At 55.0% G+C, this 26911-nt stretch overlaps 2 protein-coding genes across 10 annotated transcripts in view; one reads left to right on the forward strand and one right to left on the reverse strand.

Moving 5' to 3' along the window:
* Positions 1-14297, reverse strand: part of RNF166 (ring finger protein 166) — a 38020-nt gene extending 23723 nt beyond the window's left edge. For 3 of the 8 annotated variants that reach the window (XR_005588729.1, XR_005588728.1, XR_005588727.1), the window contains exons 1-5: positions 8112-8393; positions 5476-5632; positions 2654-2766; positions 1848-1962; positions 799-906 (exon numbers count right to left, since the gene is read on the reverse strand). Coding sequence is in view for 5 of the 8 variants with exons in the window: in XM_039502714.1 (XP_039358648.1) it covers positions 799-906; positions 1848-1962; positions 2654-2766; positions 5476-5632; positions 8112-8393; positions 8935-8939 (780 nt within the window). In the remaining 3 variants the exon portion in view is untranslated. Of the gene's footprint in view, positions 1-798; positions 907-1847; positions 1963-2653; positions 2767-5475; positions 5633-6438; positions 6643-8111; positions 8394-8934; positions 12208-12769; positions 12883-14067 lie in introns of those variants that run through there. The other 5 variants (XM_039502716.1, XM_039502714.1, XM_039502715.1 and 2 more) reach the window with 5 other exon arrangements.
* Positions 14298-14350: 53 nt separating this feature from the next.
* CTU2 (cytosolic thiouridylase subunit 2) lies at positions 14351-26900 on the forward strand. 2 transcript variants are annotated; one of them, XM_039502739.1, is made up of 16 exons: positions 14351-14474; positions 15537-15611; positions 16749-16827; positions 16923-16982; positions 17647-17707; positions 19839-19948; positions 21387-21703; positions 22274-22409; positions 23401-23532; positions 23995-24086; positions 24645-24742; positions 25242-25383; positions 25630-25696; positions 26040-26098; positions 26317-26375; positions 26710-26900. In XM_039502739.1, the coding sequence occupies exons 1-16, from the start codon at positions 14413-14415 to the stop codon at positions 26751-26753; spliced, it is 1593 nt and encodes a 530-aa protein (XP_039358673.1). In that variant the 5' UTR covers positions 14351-14412; the 3' UTR covers positions 26754-26900. The 2 variants fall into 2 exon arrangements, with proteins under 2 accessions (XP_039358673.1, XP_039358674.1); XM_039502740.1 differs by having other exon boundaries at positions 26317-26846.
* The last annotated feature ends 11 nt before the right edge of the window (positions 26901-26911 follow it).

Consider the following 26911-nt stretch of genomic DNA (forward strand, 5'->3'; position numbering starts at 1 on the left):
TGAGATTCAGCCTGCACGTCGAGGCTGGTATGAACCTGATAGCACATTTGGCTGGAACTTTGTAGTCCTAGCAGGTTTTCAGTGACGCTTTTCTTGCTCATTGTCTAGTGTGTTTAAAAGGGACACATGAGCTGATAAAAAACGTAAATACTCTTCCTTTCCCAACTCCACTGCCTGGCCTCATTGATCACAACCTGGCGAAGTTCATCACTCAGACGAAGCTCCTAGTGCCAGGAATCTGTTTCATTGCGGGCATCTCCAGGTCCCAGCTCCCTCCCGAGGGCCTCGAGGCGCTATTGCAATAATATAATAATAAAGCAACACACAGCTGACTCCCACAAGTGCAGGCCACAGGAACAAAGCTCAGCCTTCAGACAGGACCCCTCCCCCACCCCTCCTGCGCTCATGTATTCTGCTAGGGGAACTTCCTACAATTCACCAGAGTTTCTTGTCACAGCCTATTGGAGAGTCTTGCTTCGCCATTCCAACATGCTGTTTTGTCTCAGTCTTAGATGTGATTCTATCTAAAAGGCAGAAGTTATTTCAAGGCCACTTCGCTGGTTGGCACAGATACCTGCGATACAGAAGAAAACGTTTCCTCTTCCGTTCCCCCACTAAAAGATGCCAGTAACTGATAGCTCAGCATGAAAACTGTGCAATAATTGCACACAAAAGTGGTGTTTTCATATGGGCCAGCCACATGTGAAGCCAACGCCAGCTGCTTAAGGGCTGGAACGTGGTCAGTGGGAACAGCCAGGGCCCTAAGCGACTTGAACTTTGATTTGAGGCAGTACCCACCACAAAGGTGTCATAGGAGAACTTGTGCCTGTGTAGGAGATGCTGCAGGAAGTTGGCGCTCTTGTAGCTGGGGTCCCCCCAGGGCATCGCTGAACAGACGGGGCACACCTAGAACATACAGGGGAGGAAAGGGAAGTCATGAGACCAGCAATGTGGTGCAGTTCTTGGAACCCTGCCTGCCGCCCACAGCCCAGACACTAGCAGGACTAGACTTCCTTTTGGATTTCTATCAGTCAGAGGCAATTTCTGCAAACGCCCTCTTCAAGAGAGGCTGTACATCTACACAAGCTGGACAGCTAGGCACGTCAGTCAGCACTGGAAGCCTCCAGACTCGTCGGGCAGATTTTCGAGACTGCCTAGACATTATGCAAGCTCACACATTTCCCACAGGGGCACATGCAACTGTGGGAACGGTGCATGAAAGTGACAGAGCGCTGAGAACCCTCGGGGATGCTCTAGTGGGTTAAAGAGGTGTTTGCAATCTAGAGATGGTCCCTTTTAGCACCGATGAGTGTTAAGCGCAATAGGCTCAGGACCAGAATCGGACACAGGAAATACGATCAATCAAGTGCAGAGGGTTCCCTGCCAAAAAGCTGTGATCCCTCTGTGAGCTTAAAGGCACGCTGCATTTAGGGGGACAGAAGAAGCTCCCGTCTCAGAAGCACAAGAGGCCCTTAAAAGTCAAAGCCTATTGTAGCAGAAAGTGAGTGGCAAAGCAAAACCATTAGAGTTAGGGAGACAGCACTGAAATCTAGGCTTAACCCAGTTCTTGCTCTGCAATGCACCTCGAGCAAAGCTAATAGATCCAGCTCCATGTCTGCCTGTCAAAGAGATTTAACAAAGATTAAATGAGCTAGAAATGCGGATAGTACTTTATGCCCAGAAGCAGATGTGTGTGCCTGTTGACTTTGAACAGGGGACTGATTAAAATACGCAGAGACTTCCAATTCACTGGAGGTTACCCTGCTCCCGTTCTCTGCCCAGTAAGACGTTCACGAGCAAAGAGACGGACATGGAAATTCTCGCCCGTCTGCCCAAGGAAAGCTCACCACTTTGTTGGGGTCATTGCGGTGGTTATCCATGCAGTGCTTGACCAGCTCCTGCTGGTCCAGGTTCCGGGCTCCACAATAAGGGCAGACAAAAGTGGAACGGTTTGGAATATTGCTAAAAAGAAACAGCAGTCAAGAATTCAACACAACAGAGACCGACAGGGAAGAGGACAGGTTAAAAATGAACAGACTTCACAGAGACAAGCCGACCCCAGTGGACTCCAAAGGATCTCATACACCATGAGTCACTCCCTCACCACGAGCACCAAACACCACCTTAGACTGAAGGCAAAGATTTGATCACATGCTGATGCACCTCCAGTGGCTTCAGTGGAATTACTCCATATTTGCATCACAGTCAGTGACAGCAGAATCAAGTTCAAAGAGTTTTTGAAGTCTAGCTTACCTATTTTACCAGCCACACAGTTTACTTTCTGCATCTCTCCCAGCTGGCAAAACAACAGATTAGTCAGTTTCCCTTTTGTTTTCAGGCAGTTTCTAGTCTGTTCCCCCAGGTTCTCAGGCACTAGAGCAATGCCGCACAATGTTAGAGCTGCAAATGGTGCAGGGGGGTCGTCTTTGTTTAAGAAAAAGCTTTTCCACTGGATTTTTTTTTTTTTAAATCATGTAGACATTTGTGGGTCAGGTTTTGGAAAAGCCTATTTAGAAATCCCTCTAAAATTCAAGGCCAGATTTGACCTAACAATTTCTGGTTCATCTTGTGGCACTGTTTAAATAGCAATTTGTTACAGAAAACGAAATGGGAGGATTCCCCTGTGAAGTGGTTGAATTTGGTATTTTAATACCTGGGAATGGGCTGGGACGTTGGGACCACTGGAGCGAACTTTGGGCAGTTGGCCATCTGCTCTTGAACCTTAGCGCAGGATGAAACGTGGGATCTCATCTTCGCTAGGGTCACCTAGAAAGACAAACAGAGGGAGAAAAAAGAAACTGATTATTGGACAGCCAGGACAATCTTTGAGAACTCCAAGGAGCAAGGGATGCATTTCTCCAGAAAGAAGAAAACAAGGGAGATGCCACATTCTCAAGCAAACCAGTATGTTTGAGAAAGTAGCCTCCCCAAACGCTTTCTGACAAGCACCAGAATACAGGAGACAACTAGGATTATTGCACATCAATCTGCACCAATGTGGAATTGCTGGGCCAAAGCGTATCTCGTTATAGCCAACTAAAACAATCAGCCAACCAGCTCCAGAGAGGAGATGCAGGATTTCGGGGGAACGGGGTGGGTTAGTCCAGCTGATCCCAGAGACGGCTAAGAAAGCCCATTTCCTTTCCATAAGACCAAAGCAAGTCATGGCAGAGCTCTTGCCCTTCAAGGCAACCCAAACCTTACAGTCAAGTTCTCAACAAGGAACACAAATGCCAGGCTCAAAGGTACACAGGGAGTTATGGAGTTATTCACTTGACAGCATGTGAGGCGTTGGAGCAGCAGAGGGAAAGGGTCTCAGTCCCCTAGGTGACAGATGTCCACATCACAAAGCCACCACAAACGAACAACTTTACTGCCAGTCTCAGAGGCACCCAGGTCTGGATTACCCCACCACTGGCCCCTTCACGGCAGGGCTGAGGCATGATGGCAGGACAATGCCCTAGTTAGACCTACTCTCTGCTCTTCTCTCAGGCTGTCAATCCAGCTTCTTTCACCAGCTCTAAAGGGAAGAACATCCCACTCTGTAAGGCTGCTAATAAACAAGAGATGAAACACCAGCTGCACCACTTGGGGTGTGTCCCACTGTTCTTATGTTGTCCCAAGTCTCTCTGGAAGGCGCCACTATTTTAATAATGGCACCAGTCTACTGCCAAAGGGTGTTAGGACAAAGATGTTTCATCTGAGCACAGCACCACCTCACAGCAGGCAGCAAAGCTGCTATAGCTCAGATATCTCACAGCCCTTCCTGCAGGGGCCCTGAGGGTTCATAAGCAGCAACAGCGCAGGATTTCACAAGGGCCATGTACCTAAGGTCTCAAGTTGAACAGCACTGTGTGTGAAACTCAGCCAGCCAACCAGGAGATCCCCTGGGTGTAACCACCAGCTGGAGCTTTACCAAGCATGATAGCAAGTATTTTGGGTTCCAGAATTTGATCTGCTTCGTGAGGAGTGTTCTCTGGAGTCTAAACATCTGTGTTAAATTCAGTGGCAAAAAACTATGGTAACACAGAGTTAAGGTTGCTTGGTGGTATGTCCCCTTGCAGAACAGTGAGTTGAGCAAAACTCAAATTTAGAAAAGCAGGAAATCCACAGTTAAGGAGCCCATGCAATCTTAACGCTGCCATCTTTCAGCAGTGGCCCAATACACACACTGACCCCATTACTCTGCCAACCCAGGGTTACTGAAATGCACAAGCTCTTCACCTACTTCTACAACCCATTCACTCTCGCCCACAGGATTCCATCTAACACAGGGGTTCTCAAACTGCGGATTGGGACCCCTCAGGGGGTCACGAGGTTATTACATGGGGGGGTCACAAGCTGTCAGCCTCCACCCCAAGCCCCGCTTTGCCTCCAGCATTTATAATGGTGTTAAATATATTAAAAAGCATTTTGAATTTATCAGGGGGTCGCACTCAGAGGCTTGCTATGTGAAAGAGGTCACCAGTACAAAAGTTTGAGAACCACTGATCGAACACCATTAAAGGACAAAAAGGAAACATTGGGGTCATTAGCCACACCCTGCACTCTCCTGAGGCACAGCAAATTTCAAAGGAATCCAACTGAGCACGTTCATTTTAGAGGACTTAGGAAGTTAGACCTTTAAACAGAAGTCTTGACACAACCTTAACTAGAGCAGCGCAACCTTGCCACTATAATATGCTCCGGTGCTGAGGAATTAACGCTCCCACGGCATGTCTGCACCACTGTTCAGTCAGCAGTGAACTCCCTAACAAGAACTAGGCATGGAGCTGTGCTGATTCCAAACACAGGAATGGGGGAAGATGATTGTTACGGGGAAAGGATGAATTTTAGTAGAAACCTGAAGACATTTGTCTTCTAGGAAGGGTTAAGCAACAGAGGGAGAAAATAAGGCCCAGGTTCCCTTTTTCAAAGATGCATCCCCTTCATAAAATATTGACTTTGGTCTGCAAGAGAGCATCGCTAATACTTCATAAACATTCCTGATTTAAGCCTCAGCACCTCTGATGTAGGAAGCATTATCCCCATTGACCAGATGGGAAACCGAGGCAGAGACAGGGTAAGTGACTGACTCAAGGAGACACCGTGACTCTGTAACAGAGCTAGGAACAGAATGCAGCTCTCCTGACTCCCACTCTGGTTTTGAGTACAAGGCCGCCTGTCCTGCTATTTGATCGCCTCCCCGACTGGAGCAAAAGTCAGGTTTTCTTATAGTGGTGGGGCACCCGTTTGTTGTGCTGCCCCGAGGTTCCAAGCCCCATGGTAGTGGAGCATCCCACTTGCCTCCCATCTACAATCTTTGGAAGTAACCCCTGAAACAGATACTGCGCTCAGACATAAACCAACACTCATCTGGGCACGGACAAAACCTTGACTAGCACAATGGGCCACATGGGGTGTCACCCACACCTGTCCTGCCCCCACAATACCAGGTATGGGGCAGTCACAACTGGACCCGCTCAGATGGATTACCTTCTTACTGCACCCTCTGCAAGGAGCCTTGTAGGAGGACAACTGCTTCTCCACATTGGAGGCCTTCTCCACCTTTTTGGGGTCAAAGGGCATGCGGCAGAGTGGGCAAAGAGGAGATGGCACTTGGAGACATGGTTGCAAACATTCCCCGCAAAATCTGGAGGAGAAACAAAACCATTAAGTTGCTCAGAGGAGAACCATTATTTATCACAGCCCAGGGGAGGAAAGGAAAGGGCCCTGTGGCATTTTGGTTCCCCGCACATGCCCTCTGACACACCTACTCATAGGAAGCCCTGCCTACTGCCTCCTTGGGAGTGCAGGAATTGATCCCACACAGATCAACAGAACTGGTTTCTCCTCAGACTTTAGGAAGCTGGTAGGAGCTTTTTGGTAGCCACCAAAGATCTAGTAACATCTATGAGACCTTGGGGCATGGAAACGGTTCCTCCAAGTAGATCCAGCAGGCTGAACTACCTCATTACACATCAATGCGCTACTAATACGCAGCAATCAACAACTCCTGACTCCGGTTTCAAAAGCAACACGCTGTGCATCTGAGTTGCAGGCCTCATCCAGCCACCCCACTCTGCTTTATGGGGCCATGTGGGGGCTCATAGGCCACCTGGAGCCGAGACTTGAGACGTCCACCTACTTGTTCCTCCTGGCCACTGCTCTCCTGCTGTAGTTTGCTACCTCCCTCCTGCATATTCTAGACACTTTCCTGAATTTCCCAAACTAGTCACAGGGCTACTGAACCTAATGGCCAATTTGCCTTCTCCGGCAGCTTCTCCCTACCATCTGAAAACGGATGCTCCATACATACAGAGACTTCTACGAGTACCTCCAGAGACAGAGCTACCAGAGCACCCAGCCAGGCTGCAATGGCCAAGGGTCCAAAGAGAAGGATCTGGATGTGTCCAGAACAGATAGCCTGGGGGCGGGGCTTCTATGTGAGGGACTTACACAGAGCTGAACATGCCCATTGCATGCATGACCGCAACAGATCAAACACGCTCAGGTTGTTTCCCCCACAGGAAGGCAGGTTTCCTCCCCAGGAGCCAGTGAGCACGTGTCAGGCTGCAGCCAACGTAGCATCTGCAGGGGCTGACCCGATGTGGTTAAGAAGTTCAGGCTGTGCAAAAAGATCTGGCTTTGCATTACCACTCCCCCCCCGTGGCCTCTCACAGAAGGGTATCTTATGCTAGAATTAACAAGGTTTCAGATCACGTGCACAGGCTGGTGCTGAGAGCTAGCGATGCTGTCTGGGGCAAAGTCAGCCCCTCTGGATCCTTGGTTCCCAAGCTTGCAGGAATTAGGAGTGAGACAGTCAACGGACTTGGCCTTTGGGGAAGGGGACACCCGTCTACCATCTGGTCCTTCATTAAGGAAAACAGTGAGTGAGGTTGGTTTGTTCCAGGCTGCTTCTGCACAGCTGAGCTGACATACTGCGGTGATGGGGGCACAGAGGAACACAGACAGAGGTGTTCAGCGAACCAGACAGCAGAAGGCATGCAAGTGACATTCTTGCCACACTACTCCTTTAAACCAACACAGAGCACCTGGATGCTAACGAAGGCCAGAGTTAGGTCTGCTTCTGCTCATGATACCGTCTATCCAGGAATTCACCTGTGTCCCAGGGTTACACTTGCAAGTCCAAGTGAGGACCTACCAACGTGACTGCCTTTCCATGGTAGCTGGAGGGTTAAATCTCCACACACCAATTCAGAACCATCCAGACTTCAAATGCTGGAGAGAAGTGACCACTCTCGGGGGCTGAGCAGCACTATTAGAACCTACCGCAGCTGGCCTGGGACAGGCCAAAGGGATGTTGGAAATACCCCAACGACATTCTTCAGTTAGAGTGAACGACGGGTGCACCATCTCTAACGTCAGGCCTGTCTGTAGACGTGTAGTGAGAAGGAGCGTTGGGGGGTACGTGCCAGAAAGCAGATAGGAGCCTGTTGCCCTTTGCAAATTCCATGCTGCACTACACAGCATCACATGAATAGGATCTAATTGATCTCCATGTGTACCCATGCACAAAATACGAGCTGGGAAAGAGTGCTCCGCTCTGAACCCCAGACAAAGGGCAGGAAGCATTAGAGCAGTGATCCGGAGACCCACAGCGAGGCAGCAACACCAGGTAATGTGCTTTCACTGCAGATGGTCATGCAATGATTTTCAAAAACAAGCCATTTAGGACTTCATGGGAAGGAAGTAATAGGCCAGGACACATTGAGATTAGGCTGGGGATCACAAATCATAGAATATCAAGGTTGGAAGGGACCTCAGGAGGTATCTAGTCCAACCCCCTGCTCAAAGCAGGACCAATCCCCAGACAGATTTTTGTCCCAGATCCCTAAATGGCCCCTGAAGGACTGAACTCTCAACCTCTGGGTTTAGCAGGCCAATGCTCAAACCACTGAGCTATCCCTCCCCCCGCAAAGTCCTTATGCCTGCAGAGGCAGGGACCTCAAATCAAGTACTGGAGAGGAAATTCTAGGAAATCATCTTTTCTACTGGAAACAGGCCTCTGGGTGAGACAAAAGCGGCAAATGGCAAATCCCTCTTGGTAGCACACCAGCCTTTCCACTGTGAACGGATTTGTCCGGAGCGGAGCAGCTAGTTGGCCATACCTTTTTATCTTGAGCAAAAGGAAAACTATAGAAATCTGTACAGATGAGCTGGGATCCCTGCTGAAAATAAACTGGAAGCTATAGTTTGCAAGGCTTTGGAGCTGTGCTCCGGCTCCCTCCAGCTCCAGGCAGAAACCTGCAGCTCCACTGCTCCGGAGCTGCTCCACTCTCCAGCTCTGGCCTCCGCTCCAAAGCCCTGATAGTTTGAGCCTGGAAAGTTTCCAGACAGCTATATTAAGAACCCCCTTCCTCCCTTGCTCATCCAAGACATGCTCAACAGCTCTGAAATAGACAAACAGAATCTGCAATTAATCCATAATTCTTTAAGGTCAACATGCAATCAGTTCATTGTCTGCTCCCCAATAACACAGAGTGGAGTTTACCCAACACCGCCTTGCCGCCCACGACTAACTCTTGGAGTGGGGTTGGATGTTTCAGTTTAGACCTAGGTGGGAGATGTTTTTACTGGTCCCATGAATATTTGAAAGATGGAAATCTGCCCCCCAAAATGTCATTTTGAACCAGACAACCAGAATTTTTATTTTTGAAAATGTCAAAACAAAACGTGGCTCCGTCATGTTCTTCCTGCGCAACTCCAAGCAAGTTGCTTCATCTCCTTGTCGCAGTTCCCTATTAGGAAATACCATCAGCCCCATTTTGCATTCTCCTACCCTTTGCCTGTCTTGTCTACTTAGCTAAGCTCTCCAGGGCAGGGACTGTCTCACTATGTGTTTACACAGCACACTAAGGCCTTGCCTCAGTTGGGGCCTGCAAGCACATGATAATGCAGAGCACTGTGGTACGTGCCAGTTCCCACACTCACCTCATGCCACTTGGTTAGTTTCCTGCCACTGGCGTGACAGTCTTCAACGACCCCCCTGCTTGGTGCAAAGATGGACTCTCTCACACATTAAAGGCAGCAGGTGTCCCCAAAAGCTGCACTTCCTGCTAGTCTCTCTGGATCAGTGGCATGAGGAGAGGGTGATAGATACATAAGTACAAGCAGCTCCTGCTGGGAGGCAGAATTCACATGGTCACTACTCTGCTCCTGAACAAAAGCAGGAAGCCACCAGTGAACCTGCCTTCCACCCACACTCCTCTCCTCAGCAGCTTCCAGTGCAGCATATTGCACAGAGGGAAGGACCCTGGGATCCTCTTAGGGTCTGTTACCACAGACAGCTCACCAAGAGTCCAGCCCATTAGACAGGCAGGGTGAGGTAGCAAGTTAAGTAGTTTGGTCACCGACTCAAAGGCACTTTGGTCAAATAAACCCACAGCTTCTCCACATCCCTCCCAATGCTGCCTTTGCCATCACTACTGACTACTGTCCCTTGGGCTCAAGTTCTAGCTCCCACAACATTTTCCTAGTGAAGACAAGATCTAAAGCCCTCATGTGCACGTTGGTCACCTCTCCTTAACTCCTGCAATCTGCTCTCAGGTCTCCCTGCTTCTCCCTCCAGATGCTGCTAGCAACCTGCATCATGTCGCCAGCCACCCGTGCGGACTCTACCATTCCCCACAAAGCGTAAGCATAGGATCTTCAAAGCTCTGCTCGGCCACAGCCTCATTCCCGCCTACTCCCTCACAGGGACCCAGCCCCCACCCATCTCTTCCTTCCATTCTGACCCCAATGCCGGGATGACAGTCTCCTCTTCCTCACAGCAAAGCTGTCCAACATTGTCCCCTGCAACATTTCTACCTGTAGCTGGTGCATACGCCACTGTGTCTACAGGAGGGATGGGCACAGTGGTAGACATGGCTGCCCTCCACATCATGCTCAGTCATTACTGAGACAGTACTGCAGGCAGTCCAAAGCTGCCCCAGTGACCCAAAGAGGACCAGAACAAAAGGACTCCTGCAGGAGTCACCATTGCAAGGCTAGGTACCAGAACAAGCAGCTCGTTGGGGCCGGCATTGTCTCCTGATCCGTTGGCACAGTGCCAACACTGAAGCTCAAGCAATAGAAGGAATGCCACTGGGACAGAGAGAGGCCTAAAACTGGACCGGCCAGCTTGGTTTGATGTAGGAGCATGCACTGCAGAGTCCCTCCGCTCTGCTCTGTTGAGAAAGCCCCGTTCTGAACTGAGTCTTGGAATTGCTGATCCTGTCTGGCTCATCAACAGCAAAAGTGAGCAATGGCCGGAGGCTGAGGCCCGCAGACCAACCCGGAACCTGCCAGGTTTGTTATTGGTCCAACAGACAAGGGGCAATTTTAAACTGCAGCCTGTGATTTGGAGAAGCTGGACATTTTTCAGGCTCTGAAGGAAGTTCAAGAAGAGCTTTGGGCCCCATCAGCCTGCTGAGGTGTCTTTAAACTGTTTACTTCCCCAGGGGAACATGGCTCAGAATTAACCATTTGGAAATAGTCAAAGGTGCCTGTGTTCCCTGTTTGATTTAACAGTCTTTCACACACCACCACTATACAGAAAACTCACACCACAGGAGAGAGAAGGCAGCAGGCCAGGCCCTGTCATTTGCAGTCCCCCAAACAGTTAGCCTCCCATCCTCCCTCAAGCGATGCTCAGTCTGAAAATGCAGCCCCAGACAGTGCACTCCCTGGAACTGCAGGGCAAAGCTCATCAGCTGCAAGTTTTTCCACTGCTGGTGAACTCAAACCACCAAGCTACAGTTGTCTATCAACAGGAGTGTATTTTACATGAACAGAACCACCTTGATGTCTGTCTGCTAAACTGCATGACCCTGTAACCAGGGGTTTGTACCCTATCTCCTCCCTTTCCCAATGAGTGTAATGTCCTTGATCAACAAGTGAGGGCTTGTCTACACAGGCAACTTTTGGCCCCAAAACTGCTTTTTGGCGACAAAACAGCAAGAGTGTATACACTACAATGGGACTTTTGTCGCAAAAAACATCCACACCTATGAGACTTTTGTCTTTTCCCCTCCCTTTATTGTCGACAAAGAGCCAGCGCAGACACTGCTGACTGTTCTGTCCACAGAACTGGCTTCCGCCAGTATCCCACAATGCCTGTCCTGGCTGCTCAGCTCAGTGTTTTGATCTCCTGCGGGCATGCGCCCTTCCCCTTTCAAAGCTCCGGGAAGTATCCCTGTGCTGCTCCCTTTGGGGAGCCAACAAAGAGCAAACACTGGAATGCTCCTGTTCCGCCCGGCACTAGGGACACAGACTGCTGCTGCCGGGGGACGGGGACAGTCTGCTGTGCTGCTTTGCCATTCCTCAGCGCAGAGAGCTCACATTGCTATTCACGGTGCTGCTCTGGCAGCTGAGGGGGCTGTGAGAGAATCCCAAGATGCGCAGTGATCAGCTCTTCCTTCCCACAACACTGCACTGTGGGATACATACCCACGGTGCATTGCTCACCCTGTCGATACTGGTGTCCCCAGTGTGGACACGATCTGTCAGAGGGAGCAAGTGTGAACACCCTTCGGCAATTTTTGTTTTGTCGACTTTTGGGTGTTGACATAAGTTTTGTCAACAAAACTTGGTAGTGTAGACAAGCCCCAAGGCTCACTCTCAACTTGTTTTGCCAAGAAGGGGCCTGTCCTTCGTGGGGTTTCCCCAGGAGCCTCTGAGCAGATTCACAGATAACAATACAAGCACAGGGCACTACAAGACTCCATAGTTTCTGCTGGTGTCGTCATTAGTAGATGTTCCTTTCACTCCAGCTGCCATTTTACTATGCAGTGCTCGTTCTGCCCTCACACATACTGCTGAAGAGCCCACCACTGGCGCACCTGGGGGGCAGCTCATGGAATACCCCCCACTCCCTAGCTTAGCTATTTACATTGAGGTGGCGATGAGGGGAGATTGAGGTAAAGTCCAAGATCGTGAAGGAGGCTTAAGTTTTGCTGTTTCATTCAGCATTGCCAGTATTTAAACTGGAGATCTCCAAGATATCCTGGAAACTACTTCCGGTTGTAACGAGAAGGGAAAATCAAGAGACGGTCTATGAAATGCTTCCTTCCAGGTGCCCTATAAACCTTGCTGCTCCTCCTGTGCCCTAGATCAAAACAAAACCCATGGAATATGGCATTTGCTAGCACTGAACATAAAAGAGCCAGACTAGGTCAAACCAAAGGTCCATCTAGCCCAGTATCCTGTCTTCTGACAGTGCCTCCAGAGGGAATGAACAGAACAGGGAATCATCAAGTGATCCATCCCCTATCACCTATTCCCAGCTTCTGGCAAACAGAGCCTAGGGGCACTGCCCCTCAAGCTGCCTTCTGTCACTTCCCATCCCGCCTCCTTCATCTCTTGCCCAATTAGACTGTAAGCTTTTCAGGGCAGAGTGCTTCCACCAAGCCCTTTGCATGTTGTCGATACCACACAAGCACACCACCACCGTCAGTATAAGTAGTGTTTGCTCCAGAGTTAAAATAGATCAAAACAAGTAGTGCATGTTCTGACATTTACAACTGCCTCACACTCTGCGGAATCTAGTCATAAGACATATGCATAGAAAGGTAGTTTTAGGGAACTGGGTGACTCAGCTGTTAGATGATCTGATACAACAACATAAGAAGCTGCCAATCACGCAACGCCCAAACAGACTCCAAACAAAGCTGAAAATTCAATCGTTCCATTCAGACAAGTGCCCCATTGCTAACGAGCCCCTTGGGTGAAATCTGGCCCATGGGCAAGTCAGGCATGGACAGAACAGGGGATTTTGTTTTACACTCACATTTGATCGCAGGGAAAGAATCCACTGACTCCCCCTAGGCAGGGCTGAAAGCCAGGCTGGCTCCGCACAGTGCGGGCAGGGGTAGGTTGGGGAAGGGGCTCCAAGCCCCGAGAAGGGGAGGGGGCAGGAGGTGATGGGGGATCCCATGGGTGCCCCAAGAAGGGGTGGGGGGCTGGAAGGTGATGGGAGGGTCCCATGGGTGCCCCTGTGAAGGGGTGGGGACATGGACGGGGGCAGGGGGTGATGGGGGGGTCCCACAGGTGCCCCCGAGAAGGGGTGGAGGAGTTGGAGGGAGGTGACGGGGGTCCCACGGGTGCCCCCGAGAAGGGGGGGGGGCTGGGAGGCGACGGGGGGGTCCCCCGGGTGCCCCGAGAAGGGGCGGGGGATGGGAGGTGACGGGGAGGTCCCACGGGTGCCCGAGAAGGCGGGGATGGGAGGTGACGGGGAGGTCCCAGGTGCCCCGAGAAGGGGCGGGGATGGGAGGTGACGGGGAGGTCCCACGGGTGCCCCGAAGGGGCGGGGATGGGAGGTGACGGGGAGGTCCCACGGGTGCCCCGGGAAGGGGCGGGGATGGGAGGTGACGGGGAGGTCCACAGGTGCCCCGAGAAGGGGTGGGGGATGGGAGGTGACGGGGGGGAGGTCCCACGGGTGCCCCGGGAAGGGGCGGGGGAAGGGATGGGGAGGTCCCACGGGTGCCCCGGGAAGGGGCGGGGGATGGGAGGTGACGGAGGGGGGGGTCCCACGGGTGCCCCGGGAAGGGGCGGGGATGGGAGGTGACAGGGAGGTCCCACGGGTGCCCCGGGAAGGGGCGGGGATGGGAGGTGACGGGGAGGTCCCACGGTGCCCCGGGAAGGGGCAGGGAAGGGAGGTGACGGGAGGTCCACAGGTGCCCCGGGAAGGGGCGGGGATGGGAGGTGACGGAGGGGGTCCACGGGTGCCCCGGGAAGGGGCAGGGGCAGGTGACGGGGTCCCACAGGTGCCCCGGGAAGGGGCAGGGGCAGGAGGTGACGGAGGGGTCCACGGGTGCCCCGGGAAGGGGAGGGGGCAGGAGGTGACGGGGGGGAGGTCCCACGGGTGCCCCGAGAAGGGGGGGGGGATGGGAGGTGACGGAGGGGGGGTCCCACGGGTGCCCCGGGACGGGGAGGGGGCAGGTGACGGGGAGGTCCCACGGGTGCCCCGGGAAGGGGCGGGGGCAGGTGACGGGGGGGGTCCCACGGGTGCCCCGGGAAGGGGCGGGGGCCAGGCGCTGAGGCGGGGAGGGGGTTCTGGGCTCCGGGGGGGGTCGCTCCCGCGCTCACGTGTGGCCGCAGCCCGCGATGCACACGGCCCGGTGATACACCTCCAGGCAGATGGGGCAGCTGAACTGCGCCTCCAGCGCGTCCGGGGCGGGGCCGCCGGGCGGCTGCTCCCGCGGGGTCCCGCCCGGGCCCGGGGCCTGAGGCCGCTGCTGGGCCGCGGAGACCAACAGGCTCCGGAACATCGCGGCCGCCATGAGGGAGGGGCGGGAGCGCGGGGCCCCGCGCATGCGCGCGTCATGGCGGCACGGCGCATCTCAACCTCATCACGGCGCGCTCGGCGCGGGGCGGTGACGCAGAAGGGGCGCGCCGGAAGCGGGGCACGTGGGGGAGGGGAGCGCTGCCGCCATGTGCCAGGCGCAGGAGGAGTACGGGGGCTGCGACCCGCCCCGGAGGCGGCCCCGCGTCAGGTGAGAGCCCGGCCCCCCGGGCGGGGGGAGGGACCAGGGTCCCCCGGGGGGGGTCACCCCCGGGATCGGCCTCGCTGGGCTGTGGGGCCGGCGGGGGTGGCCCGGCCCAGCCGCTGTCCAGCATTAGCCAGGGCCGGCCAAGGCCCCTTTAACCGCCCCCTCGCCTGGCCGCAGAGACAGCGGGGACGGGAGGCCAGCTGGAGCCGGGGCCGGGCCAGCTCTGGCTTGGTGCCCGCGGCCTGCCCGGCTCCCTTGAGCCGCAGAGGGGGGTGTCAGGGGGACACTGCTGCGTCTACACTGGGGGCTAGGCCGGCGTAGCCACGCTGCTCAGTCATGTGGATTTCTCACCCCCGCCCCCAAGGGACATAGCTATGCCAGCCTGCATCCCGGGTACAGACCGGGCCTGGGGTGTTGATCGGTGGGCGTGGGGGGCTTACAGTGCCCAGCACAATGGGACACTGCTCTCACTGGGGCCTTTGGGTGCTACAATACATAGGTGTATACCCACAAAGGTGACCATTACCTTGTACTGTGACTATTTTACTCACCCCTTAGTGCTTTGGCCCTTCAGAGGAGAGAGAAATTGCAGGGTGCCCCTGGGTCTCATCTGGCCAGATTATCACATGGCCACAATTGACGTAGCACAACTGCAGCTGTGTATGTGCAAATACCAGCTTGACCACTTGCCTTCAGATTTGTGCTTTGAAAACGGGACCTGACATAATGGACATGTGGACTGAGATTTGTATAGTTGGAGGTGATAACTGATCAGCTCCAGGGCTAGTAGTAAGCGTAGCCTTTTACTGCTAGGTCACTGGTTGCGCTACCACCTCCCGTGCGTACATAACCTCAGCATTTCAGTCTCTCTAGTTCCCACATCAACCCCAAATCCATTTATTAAAAAAATGCAACTGTACTACGCCAATCCTTCAGCTCTATGCTTACAAAGCACCTGGTATCTTCAAAGTGTTTAAACAAGCTGATGATGGTTTGCGTTGCTCTTTGCGTGAGGGTGGGTCCCTAGAGTGGTAATCGGTTTGCTTTGATTGTCTCTTTCCCCAGCTGTGCGCAGAAGTGCATGAAGTGCAAGGAGGCCTCTCCTGTGTTGGTCATTCGTGTTGGAGATGCCTTTTGCAAGTAAGAGCAAAACAGCCGTAGTGATTTGCAAGAGGAAACCCTGTTCAGAAGGCCAGAACGTTCCCATCTTTAGATCCTCATTTACTGCTCTTTATCGATCTGTTGGAAATAGGGCTGTTTATGGGGAGGGTTGCAAGGGAGATTCAAACCAACTAGATAATAACGAGCACAACAGTTGTGTGCAGCAGCCTGAACTCATTCAGGAATGTGGGGAGTTGCCCTGTAAGGTCCTTGCTTTGGATTTGCATCTTTTTGTTTCTGCAGAGACCCTATCACTACCACTGCATGCAGGAGATACTGTGATGCAGGGCCCTAGTTATGGAGAAATGGGGTATGAGCGTAGGAAAAGGGGGAGGTGGTTCACCTTTTTTTTTTTTTTAATTTGGAAAACAGACAGATTTAATCTGCCCCGTATTGTTTTTATATGAATCTCGGAAGTTGATTTTTTTGAGCTCTGCAGGCCAGATTTTTGAATGCTTGGGTTTGCAGTTGCATAGGCAGTTTGTAGGGGTACTACTGTGACTGGGAGAACAACCCAAGCAATTGCACGCACGCAAGTGATCGGAACTCCAGTTGCAGTTAGCAGTGGGCATGCACATACCTGCACGCCTATGGTCTTTGCAAATGTGGCCTTCTAATGCCTTGTGCTCATTTTTACCCTGACAGCTCTGAACTGAGGCTGGGGCCCAAATTACCTCTCCTTGTGTCTGGCTTAACTTGACCATTTGAAAAAGCAGCAAACCCTTTGAAATTGATACCTGTCTTTGTACACCGGAACTTTTTCCTCTTGGGCTTTTTATTTTGTTTTGGCTCAGAGGGCTAGAGAGGGATCCAGTCCAGCAAGCCTGGTTTCTCAGACTAGCTTTAAAATAGATCTTCACAGACTTCTGGGTGCCCACTTTGTCTTGCTGTCAGACAGAAGCTAATTGATGAAATCTTAAGGGGGACTCATTGACTGACTTTGCTGTCGGGCAGGGTAGCAGGCAGTTCCCTGTGCCTCCCGGTTGGCTTGTGCTGGAATCAAAGCTTTATTAGCAGCGAGATGCGGGTGCCTGAGGTGCTGCCTGCCAAGGCTGGGATCTCGCATAAGGTTGGGAGTGTCGTTTCTAATGACTTACGTGTGTGTTTGTTTCCAAGGGCCTGTTTTAGGGAGTATTTTGTTCACAAGTTCCGTGCAATGCTTGGGAAGAATCGTGCCATTTACCCAGGAGAGAAGGTAGAGTTGCTTCTTGTGTAAGGGTGGGATGGATGTGGGAAGGCGAGGGGGAAGCAGAGATGGATGGTTAATTCTTTCTCCTATCTCCCTTACAGGTTCTTCTTGCGTTATCGGGTGGACCTGCCTCCAGCTCAATGCTTCGACAAGTCCAAGAGGTATCTGCTCCGCAGCGCTGTGGGGAAACTTGTTAGCTGTTAGGAACAGTGAGAGCAGTTAGCTGGAGGAAGGAACAGCCACCTGGACCGTAGCAGGGGTGTTAGAGATGATTAAGAGGAGGCTGATGAACAAGCAGAGAGGAAAGCATTGCTTTGTGGAGTGAGGGACTGGATCTCCCAGGAGGGCTGTATGCTTCTATATGCCCCCATGTCTAAACTGTAGAAGTGTAATCAGTGAATGTGGCTCCTTAGACGTTCTCACAACTCCTGTCCAGTGCACCTGCAGCTCCCTATTCCCAAAAGGTGGGAAGCTCACAGCCCCCTGGGGAAGTCTGAGTGAGGGGAGCATCTAAGCTATGTCCACAGTTATTGTGACAATGTGTCCAAATGTCAGCGTCCAGGTCAATGTCTGAGAGTAATCAAGTGTCGATTACAATCACTTGGTCGAAGCTGGGGTCTTCAGCCCATGAGATCTAGGTGTGTTGTTCACTAGAAACATTCGCCATCTCTGCCGGGGCCGTGGGAACACCTCTCTAACAGCCAGGATTAGAGGAGTCAGACCTGCCCTCTGTGCTAGATCCAGGGGATGCTGCTAAGACACGCAATCCCGAATTACATTTCCCAGCACTTGGGGCGAGTGGCTCATTCCCATTTCTCTTCTCAGGGACTGAGTCGGGAGACAGCCAAGAAACTGCGCTTTATACCGGGCATCATCTACATTGACGGTAACCCAGCAACCTGCCCTGCTCCCAACCCATTCTGTGCATGTGGCCTTGGGCCAGCCTACAGCCAGAACCCTCTGGAATCTGCTGCCGCTGTCCAGCATTAAGAGGGCCTGGTTTCGGATAGTGCCCCTCTCACTGTTAAGTCCTGTCTAGTTTCTCCACTCTCCTGTTATTGGTAGTGTCCCGTCAGGCCTGGAGAGGCAGGCTCCCCTAGCAAGCAGTGAGACGGCCGGTGCCAGAGTAAACACATTGGAAATGGGGGGTGGCACCCAGGGGAGGCATACTTCAGACACACAGGGCATGCAGGTGGATGGTGTCCCCCTTCCCAGGAAGGGTCCGGCCACTCAAAGGCTCCCACGCCCCTCCAGCCAGAGCTCCCGGCATGGGCTCAGGAGTAGGGCACTCAGCCTGATCCACCGCTCACAGTATCCCCTCCTCAGGCAGCAGCTCCTTCCAGCAGCTTCTCTGCCTGTCCTGGTTCTCTGGTCCCCCTGGGCAGGAAGCAGGGGGAGATTCCTTCCTGTGGGAGGCGTGGGGGACTCAGAGCCTCCCACTGCCCCCTCTAATTTCCTTGCCCTCATGAGTGGGCAGGAAGAGGGGACGTTTCCTCTGTCGTTGCCCTGACAGACTATTAACCCTTCCCCTGCCCAGCTGAGGGTGGGGTATGTGTACCCCCATCGCCGATAGGGTAAGGATATCTGCAGCTGCTAGCTGCGCTCTTTAAATCCGAAGAGACAAGACGCTGGGCAGCTACACCAGCCCCCACTATGGGGCGGTGATGGACCAGGGGGTTAGTGCACCAATTGTGCTTCCATCTCCAGAGACTGCAGAGCAATCCCAGTCTGGACCCTACCCGAGCACGAGTTAGCAGGTCTCTTCCCAGACTCCAGTGGCTGCATGGGCTGGACATACCCTGCTGAGCCCCAGCACTTCAGTTCCCGATCAGATGGGCGCTCTCTGCCTGGCAGCACCAGCAGGCTGCGGAGGAATGGAGAGACTGTAAATAGGATGGGTGGAGCGGCTCTGCTTGTTTGAGGATGGAGGGGGGATCCTCCTACCCCTCCCAACGTCCCTGGGAGTGGGCTTGAAAGGGAGTGGGGCCTGGCTGGAGGATCAGTGTATTTAATCTGGGTTCTTTTGCTGGGTTCTGCTGCTGACTCAGTGGTGTAACCTGTTGTTTGACTACACTCACGCTTCAGTCTTAAAAACGTTCAAGAGACCAGCCAGCTGAACTTAGCCAAATGCATCGTCTAAAGAGAAACCTGCACAACACGAGGAGACGAACGCACCCTCTCGCGGTGGGTTCGCCGTGCATGGATGGGGTGCTTCAAAGATCTGCATTTCAGCTAGCGGCATTTAGAGGATGATTTTACAAGTTACAAAGCTCTTTATATGTCACTGAAGTCCAAACCCTCTGTTTGTACCGTTCCTTCACTTGTTGGCCTGTTTGTTCCTTATCTTTGTTGGGATGCTAGCACTCCAGGGATGTGAAGGTACCTCCCCACTGGGCTGGGGCAGAACATTCATGTATTTTGCCTTTGACAAGTTTCTTATTTTCTAATGCCAAAGCTGACGTCAGCTTTGCAGAGCATTATGGGATACTTGGCATGGATGAATAGAATTGTGTGAAGAGCATAATTCATTCAGTTAACATAACTTCTCAACACTCAGATATCTAAACCCATGCACAAATCCCTACTCATATGCTGTGTACTACACCTAATGTGTATTGGCGAATACTGCATATGGAGATGAGGAAGGGGTGGATACATCTAAAGTTCTGCAGCGTGGCTCTGGGCTGCCCAGGGAGAATTCAAGTCCCACCGGGAGATGGTCTGGTCTGGCTGCCGGTAGGAAGATGGAGTGTTGCTGGGAACTGCTCCCCAGTCTGCACTCCTGTCTTAACGAGAAGGGTGGCTGCAGTTTGCTCCATTGGATGCAGCCTTCAAGGCCTGCAGGCCTGTATCCCCACTGCCCAAGCGTTGGAGAGCCCCATCGCCCTGCCTTGTTAGTTGGTGAGGAGGGTAGATGTGGCTGGAGCGTCCTAGGCCACCTCCTCCCCACAGATGGAGAAGTCTCTCCTGCAAGGCATCTAACTCTCCTCATCTGGCATCTCTTGTTTGCTACTCAGAGGGAGCCGTGTGCGGACAAAGCCTGGCTGAGAGAGAGGAGACGCTGCTCCAGATGGAGACCATCCTGCAAGCCTCAGGGTTTCCATATCACCTGGCCCACTTAGAAGAGGTAGGGTGGGGTCACGGCCCTGCGGAGTGCTGGGGCAGACACTGGGCGAGAGGTCACGTGCCCCAGAGCCCCCCACCCCCTTCACTGCAATTCCAGCTGCTGGGGGAAGGGATGAGATGGCTGAGATGTTCCAGGCTCTTGCTCAGGTGGCCACCTGGTGCCCTAGGAATGAGGAGCACAGATTTGTCCAATAGGAGCCGACGAGGCTGGGGTGCCCTTAGCCATGATAGGGCCTGAATGAGACACTGAGGTGGCAACATTTGCAGATAACACCAAATTACTAAAAATAGTTAAGATACAGGCAGACTGCGAAGAGCTGCAAAAGGATCTCTCAAAACTGTGACTGGGCAACAAAATGGCAGATGAAATTTAATGTTGATAAATGCAAAGTAACGCACATTGGAAAACATAACCCCAACTATACATATAAAATGATGGGGTCTAGATTAGCTGTTACCCCTCAAAGAGATCTTGGCGATAGTTCTCTGAAAACATCCACTCAATGTGCAGCGGCAGTCAAAAAAGCGAACAGAGTGCTGGGAATCATTAAGAAAGGGATAGCTCATAGGACCGAAAATATCATGTTGCCTCTGTATAAATCCATGGTACACCCACATCTTGAATATTGTGTGCAGATGTGGTCGCCCCATCTCAAAAAGGATGTATTGGGATTGAAAAAGGTTCAGAAAAGGGCAACAGAAATGAGCAGGGGTATGGAACGGCTTCCGTATGAGGAGAGATTAATAAGACTGGGACTTTTCACCTTGGAAAAGAGACGTCTAAGCGGAAGATATGCTAGAGGTCTATAAAATCATGACTGGTGTAGAGAAAGTAGATAAGGAAGTGGTGTTTACTACTTCTCATAAAACACAAGAACTAGGGGTCACCAAATGAAATTAATAGGTAGCAGGTTTAAAACAAAAGGAAGTGTTTTTTCACACAACGCACAGTCAACCTGTGGAACTCCTTGCTGGAGGATGTTGTGAAGGCCAAGACACTAACAGGGTTCAAAAAAGAACTAGATAAGTTCATGGAGGATAGATCCATCAATGGCTATTAGCCAGGATGGGGAGGGATGGTGTCCATAGCCTCTGTTTGCCAGAAGCTGGGAATGAGCGACGGGATGGATCACTTGATGGTTCCCTGTTCTGTTCATTCCCTCTGGGGCACCTGGCACTGGCCACTGTCGGAGGACAGGATCCTGGGCTAGATGGACCTTTGGTCTGACCCAGTATGGCTGTTTTTATGTATTAGAGAGGCAGCCTGGTGTGAACAGGGAGCTGGAGCTGGGACTCCTGACTTCTAATCCTGTCTCTGGCACAAGCTCCCTGGGGCTCCTCTGTTGTCTGGGTTCTGCCAGCTGCTGAGGCACCGATCTCACTGCCGTGCAGGCGCTCATTGTGGCTAACAGGATCAATCCTCTGCTTGCTCCGTGCAGGTGTTTGACTTGCCCAGCTCCATCCTGCAGCGTGTGCCCCACAATCCCGCAGGCCCCAGGAACAGCTACAAGGAGGCAGTGGAGGGCTTCATCCAGCAGCAGAGGCGGGAGGAGGGCGGAGGCCCCTCTCTCCCAGAGAGGCAGGTCCAGGTCCAGGAGAAGCTTGCTGAAGTCAGCCTCCGAGATGCGCCCGGAATGGAGGGGCTGGCCGCCCCGGAAGCCAGGCTGCTGGCTGCAGTCCGGGCCGAGCAGCTGATCCGGCTCTTTGGGTCTGTGAAGACCTTGACGGCTAAAGAAGAGCTGCTGCAGACCCTGCGGTGAGCCCCGTCCAGAGTGCTGTGGGGGATGGGCCCTTGTGCCAAGGGCTGCAAGCTTTGCCCTCTCTGACCCTGCCACCTGGGGCTGCCCAGGAGGGGAGGGGCTGAGGAGCTTTTTCCTCTGCCTTTCCTGTCCTCCGATCCATCCCAGCATGCACTGCTTCCCAGCCATGGTGCTGCAGCTCGCATCCACGGGAGCGTCTGTCCATCGCTCTTGCGCCCGGCCCCCCAGCGAGCTCCAGGGATCTCTGCTGCCTAGGCCACTTGCCTGTGCACACTGGGTATCGCAAGGCCTTTGGATCTCCCTTCGGGGCCTTGGGAAAGCCCAGCCCTGGTCATCTCCTCCCCCCAGCTCCCTTGAGATCTTGTCTCCCTCCTCTGACGCCCCCATGGAGGAGTGGGCTCTGCTGCCCCACATGGCCCCCCTGCCTCGCCCTGGGCACAGCAGTGGGTGGGAGGCTTGCTGTGGGAGCTGGTGTCTGTGAGGAGCTGGCCAGGGCTGATGGGCTCAGCGTATCTGTCTGGGTCCGGGCTGCAGCCCTCCCTCACTTCTGGCTTCTCCTCCTCCAGGAACCACCTGATCCTGCACACAGCCAGGGCCCAAGGGTACTCCAAGGTCATGATGGGAGACAGCTGCACCCGCCTGGCTGTCAAACTGCTGACCAACCTCTCACTGGGACGGGGAGCCTCCCTCGCCATGGACACAGTAAGTGCTGGCCGCGGGCGGGAGGGCGCCTGGAAGCAGGCATCTGAGTTGGGTTGGAGTCACCGGTTACCCAGACTCCACTGTTCGCCCCTTTCCCCAGCCGGAGGCCTTGGTCCGAGTGCTGCCAGGCTGCTGTGCTGTGCTGGAGCCGCACTGCACTGTGGCCTCTCTGCTCTGCCTGGGCCATGGCAGCACTAGTGCATTGTGGGGGGTTTATTGGGACCTCGGGGAGAAGCTGGCACGGCCGCAACGGCTCCATTGTCTTCGTAACTGAGCGTGCCCAGGGCCCACAGCTTAGTGCCGGGTGAATGTCGAATCCGCCCGGGGGCCTGGAACAAAGGGCTGCTATGTCCCTGATCTTCTCCAGCCGCCTTAATGCCTCCGAGAGGCTCCCTGCAAGTACATGGGCATCGGAGCGGAGCAGCGTGCGAGCTGCTGTACGCGGCAGCACGGGGATTCTGATCCCATCAGTTTCCGCTCCGTGCTCTCCAGGAAGGGGAGGTTTTCCTGCCCGTGAAATTGACATTTCTCAGCTGCAGCAGCAAACGCTGGAGCTGGGACAGATGTCACTGCACTGACTGCTCAAGCCGGGGCTTCTGCTTCCCTTCACAAGCTGGAGCGAACGCCTTGCGGCCCCGGCTCCTGCCGGGTCGCGTTAACCCTTAGATTGCGGCTCCCAAGCACTCGGGGTCTGGCTTAACAGAGATACTTGGGACCATATGTCTTCACCCACTCCTCCCCGTGGGGCAGGTGCTGGAACCGACGGGAAGTGACTCGGCCAAGGCCAGAGAACCCGAGAGTTCTTGGCTCCCCTCTCCGTGCTCAGAGCAGAGCAAGCGCTGAGTTAGTTTCTGACGGGAGGCCAGGGAAGAAAAAGATAAAGCTACAATAAAAACTAACTACATAAAATCTGGTTCTCCCACCCTGAAAATCTAAAGGAGGGGGTGGAGTTAGGGAAACCGACTCCCTCACCGAGTCTCTCTCCACGCAGGGCTTCTCGGACGATCGCCATGGCGACGTGGTGGTGGTGCGGCCCATGAGGGAGTACTCCGCCAAGGAAATCGCCTTCTACAACCACCTGTTTGGCGTTCCCACGGTCTTCACTCCTGCCTTGGGCACCAAGGTAGGGGGCGTGCGGCTCTAGGACAGCCGGCAGGGGAGAGCCTGCCGGGCACTGGGCTCTTCCGGCAGGTCAGTGGCACCTCCTCTTGGGCACCCCTCTCTCTCGTCCCAGCCCAACCCACGGGACCTGCATCCTTCCCAGCGGTCAATGTGCCCTCTAGGGGAGCCCTGCAGGGCAGGGACTCCGGTGCCCCTGGCACCAAGGGGCACTTTCCCAAGTGCCTGCCTGCAGCGAGGCCAGGGCTCCAGCCGAAGCAGTGACTGGGGGAAGGCTCTGGCAGATCAGGCTAATGCCCCCTCCCCTGGGCACTGCAGAGCCGGGCATGGTGCCGATTCCAGGGCCTCTGAACACCTGTGGGGATGACCCAGCTGCTCTGCTGTCATCACAGGGGAGTCCTGGGGCGGGCGTGGGGGTTGGAGCCAGCTAGGCTATGAGACTCCGTGTGGATTTCTCCCTCCCCAGGCCCTGGAGAAGGCCAGCATCCACCGGGTGATCGAGCGCTTCCTCTATGGGCTGCAGGCAGAGTTCCCCTCGACCGTCAGCACCGTGTACCGGTAAGGGCAAGTTCCTGCACCCCCCACCCCCCCGACAGCTCTGCAGACCTTGGCGCTGCTCAGCTGGGAACCGTGGGGATGGCTTCACCCCGGAGGCCATTCGCCCGCCTCGTAGGACCAGACCTTGGTGGGAATGACTGGAAGCTTCTGCTTAGGGGAGGGTCAGAACTCTGCAGCGCCCCTGAATCCTGACCCACAGCACCTCCTGCTGCGTGGGGAGCCCAGGGCTGAAATGGCCTGGGCGGGGCTACAGGGCACTGATTGAACTGTGTGTGGGGAGCCTGGCACTGGAGTCAGGCTTGAGGGGCCCCGGCAGAGCAGGGTGGGGGGACCCCAGGGCTGGAGTACTGGGGGACATGGGGGTGGGGCACAGGCTGTGGGGCAGTTGCACAGTTTGAGACTTACTATTGCTATTGAAGAGCTGCCCCTGTGGTGCCCAGGCCTTGGTGAAGGGGGAGGCCCCGTCTGCCTGCACGAGCTGTGAGGGCATCACTCACAGTGGCACTGGCTGCCCCGTCGCCTGGCACTAACCTCTGGGCGTCCCCCTCTGGGCTGTAGGACGGGCGAGAAGCTGAGCACGACCCCTGGAGACGCCGGCCCTGCCGCTGAGCCCGAACGCTGCCTCCTGTGTTTGTGTGCACTGGACACTAACGTGGGTACGTGCGAACGATGCCCGCCCGCCCCCGGCCAGCGCAGGCTCCGTTCACTCGGCCCCTTTCCCTGAGGGGGGCAGCCTCCCCCATCCGCAGGATCCCCTCTGGCCGATCTAGGGCAGAGTGCCAACAGCTGCCCTCTCGGGTCAGAGCCCATCTGGCTCTGGCCTCTCACCACCCCCAGGAGCAAAGCAGGGGAAGCTGGCCATGGGTGCGGGGCCGGGGGGCCTAGCGCTGCAGCCTGGCTAAGGGCTTAACTAGTCCCTTTTCCCGTCTGAACTAGGGGCCTGGATATTCCCAGGGCCCCCCGTGCAGGGGATCCTGCCTCTGGCTGTGCCTGGCCTGGCAGGGGGTGTCTGAAGGCCAGGGCTGTGGGGTTTGCCATCCTGGCTCGGGTCACTGGCCAGCCCTGTCTGCTCTGCCTGAGGGAGGCAGACGCCCGGCCCGCTGGACGGGGAGCAGAAGCCCGGGGGGCTCTGACTACCATCTCTCTTTGGTGCAGAGGACGGCTCCGCTTTGCAAGCCATCCTGGTCTCGGAGCAGCTCTCCCAGCAGAAGCTGCCAGCTGCGACGCCCGCTGGGAGAGGGTGCTGCCCGGGCGCAGAGGAGCAGAGAGGATGCTGCATGAACACGACAGCTCCAGGGTAAGGCACCTCCGACATAGCAAACCCCAGCCCAGGATCCATCGCGGGGTAGGTACGCTGCTTGGAGTGGCACTGGCCTTGTGGCCCCGCATGCGCTCCCCATCTGGGCCTACACTCCCCTAGCAGCCGCGGCACCATCACCCTCGAGCTGCCCCCAGCTAGCTCATCACAGGGCCCCTGCGAGCAGAGTATCCCTGGAGAGAACCGGCCCCTGGCCCGCTCCTCACTTCTGCCTTCTCCCCACAGGGGCGACGCCCGGGCCAGCTTCCTGCCCCTGCTCTGTTACGGCTGCAGACTGACCATCAAGGACACGGTGAGCCCCTCTGCCCCTCAGGGGCTCTGCTGCAGCCCAAGCCAGGCTGGGGGGGCCAGTCCCAGCCCTGCTTTAGGCACCCGGCAGACCTGGCTGTCTAGGGGGGTGGGTCTCCTTTGTTGGCGGGACTGTGATCTCGGAGGAGTCTCCTTCGGATCCCAGCTTTGCCCATCAGCCCCCTGCCCCCATCCAGGGCTACGGCACAGTGCCGGGGTGGGGATGCGGGGGTGGGACACTCCCTGGTGCTGCATGCGCCGTGCCTGCTGCGTCTGCACGGACCCCAGCAGCACAGGAATGGGGGACGCTGCGGGCAGCCCGTCACCGCCGCTCTGTTCTGTTACAGACCTGCCTGGAGAGCCTCCCGCTCTACGTCCGCTCGGAGGCAGAGCGCAGGAAACGCAGGTACGGGGAGGGCGGGTGGGCTGGCGGGCCGGCGCCATCAGTCACCGCCCTCCTGCGGCCTGCATCAGAGCTTGAGCCCTGGGAGAAGCTGCTGCCCTGGGGCCAAGCTATAAGCAAATCAGAGGCAGAATCTCCTCCTTTGCCATAACATCCAGAGTGTGACTGGAGCCGGTCGGCCCAGGCCCACGCCGGGGGCTGAGATGGTGGTTGTCTTCCAGGGCCGCGATGAAGCTGGAAATCCAAGAGTTCTTGCTGGAAGATGAAGCTGTGACTGCAGGTGAGAGCTGACAGGTGGGCAGGGCTCCCTCCTCTGGACCACACTCCCAACCAGCTCTATGCTTCCCTGGCTGTCAGGGCCCCCGGAGCAGCCAGAGAGCAAATGGGGCCGGGGCCCAGCCCCGTCCAGGCTGGGCTTGAGCTCACCGGGGCCCTGCTGCAGGGCATTGGGCCTGCCTGTTTCCAGGGTGCTGGGCCCAGCTCTTGTTCACTGCCTGCCCCTGGGAGGTGCCTGCTACCTGCACCGGCGGGGAGGAGGAGACCCCTCCCAACCCCCCTCCTTTTCATGCCTGGTTCAAAGAGGAATACGTTATTTTGCATCCCCTGCCGCACAGCTGGATTGGGGCCCTGGGCCGACTCCCCAGCCTCGAGCGGGTGAGGCCAGGCTGAGTCGGGCCCTCGGACTGCGCCAGCCCCCAGCGGAGCCCCCAGCCGGGAGGCAGCTTCACGCCCGCCTGCGCAAGGAGATGGATTCAGTCAGTCACACTAACAGGCCGTGGCTTGGCTTTTATTAGAGATCTGTATAAATAAACCATT

The sequence above is a fragment of the Mauremys reevesii genome, linkage group 16, assembly GCF_016161935.1.
Source record: "Mauremys reevesii isolate NIE-2019 linkage group 16, ASM1616193v1, whole genome shotgun sequence".
NCBI classification, from domain to species: domain Eukaryota; kingdom Metazoa; phylum Chordata; order Testudines; family Geoemydidae; genus Mauremys; species Mauremys reevesii.

Bases quoted from the DNA above. Each gene is read 5' to 3' on its own strand.
- CTU2 (XM_039502739.1), top strand. From the start codon at position 14,413: ATGTGCCAGGCGCAGGAGGAGTACGGGGGCTGCGACCCGCCCCGGAGG. The intron at 15,612-16,748 runs GTAAGAGCAAAA...TTTGTTTCCAAG, and splicing joins GTTGGAGATGCCTTTTGCAA to GGCCTGTTTTAGGGAGTATT. The intron at 25,384-25,629 runs GTAAGGCACCTC...TTCTCCCCACAG, and splicing joins ATGAACACGACAGCTCCAGG to GGGCGACGCCCGGGCCAGCT.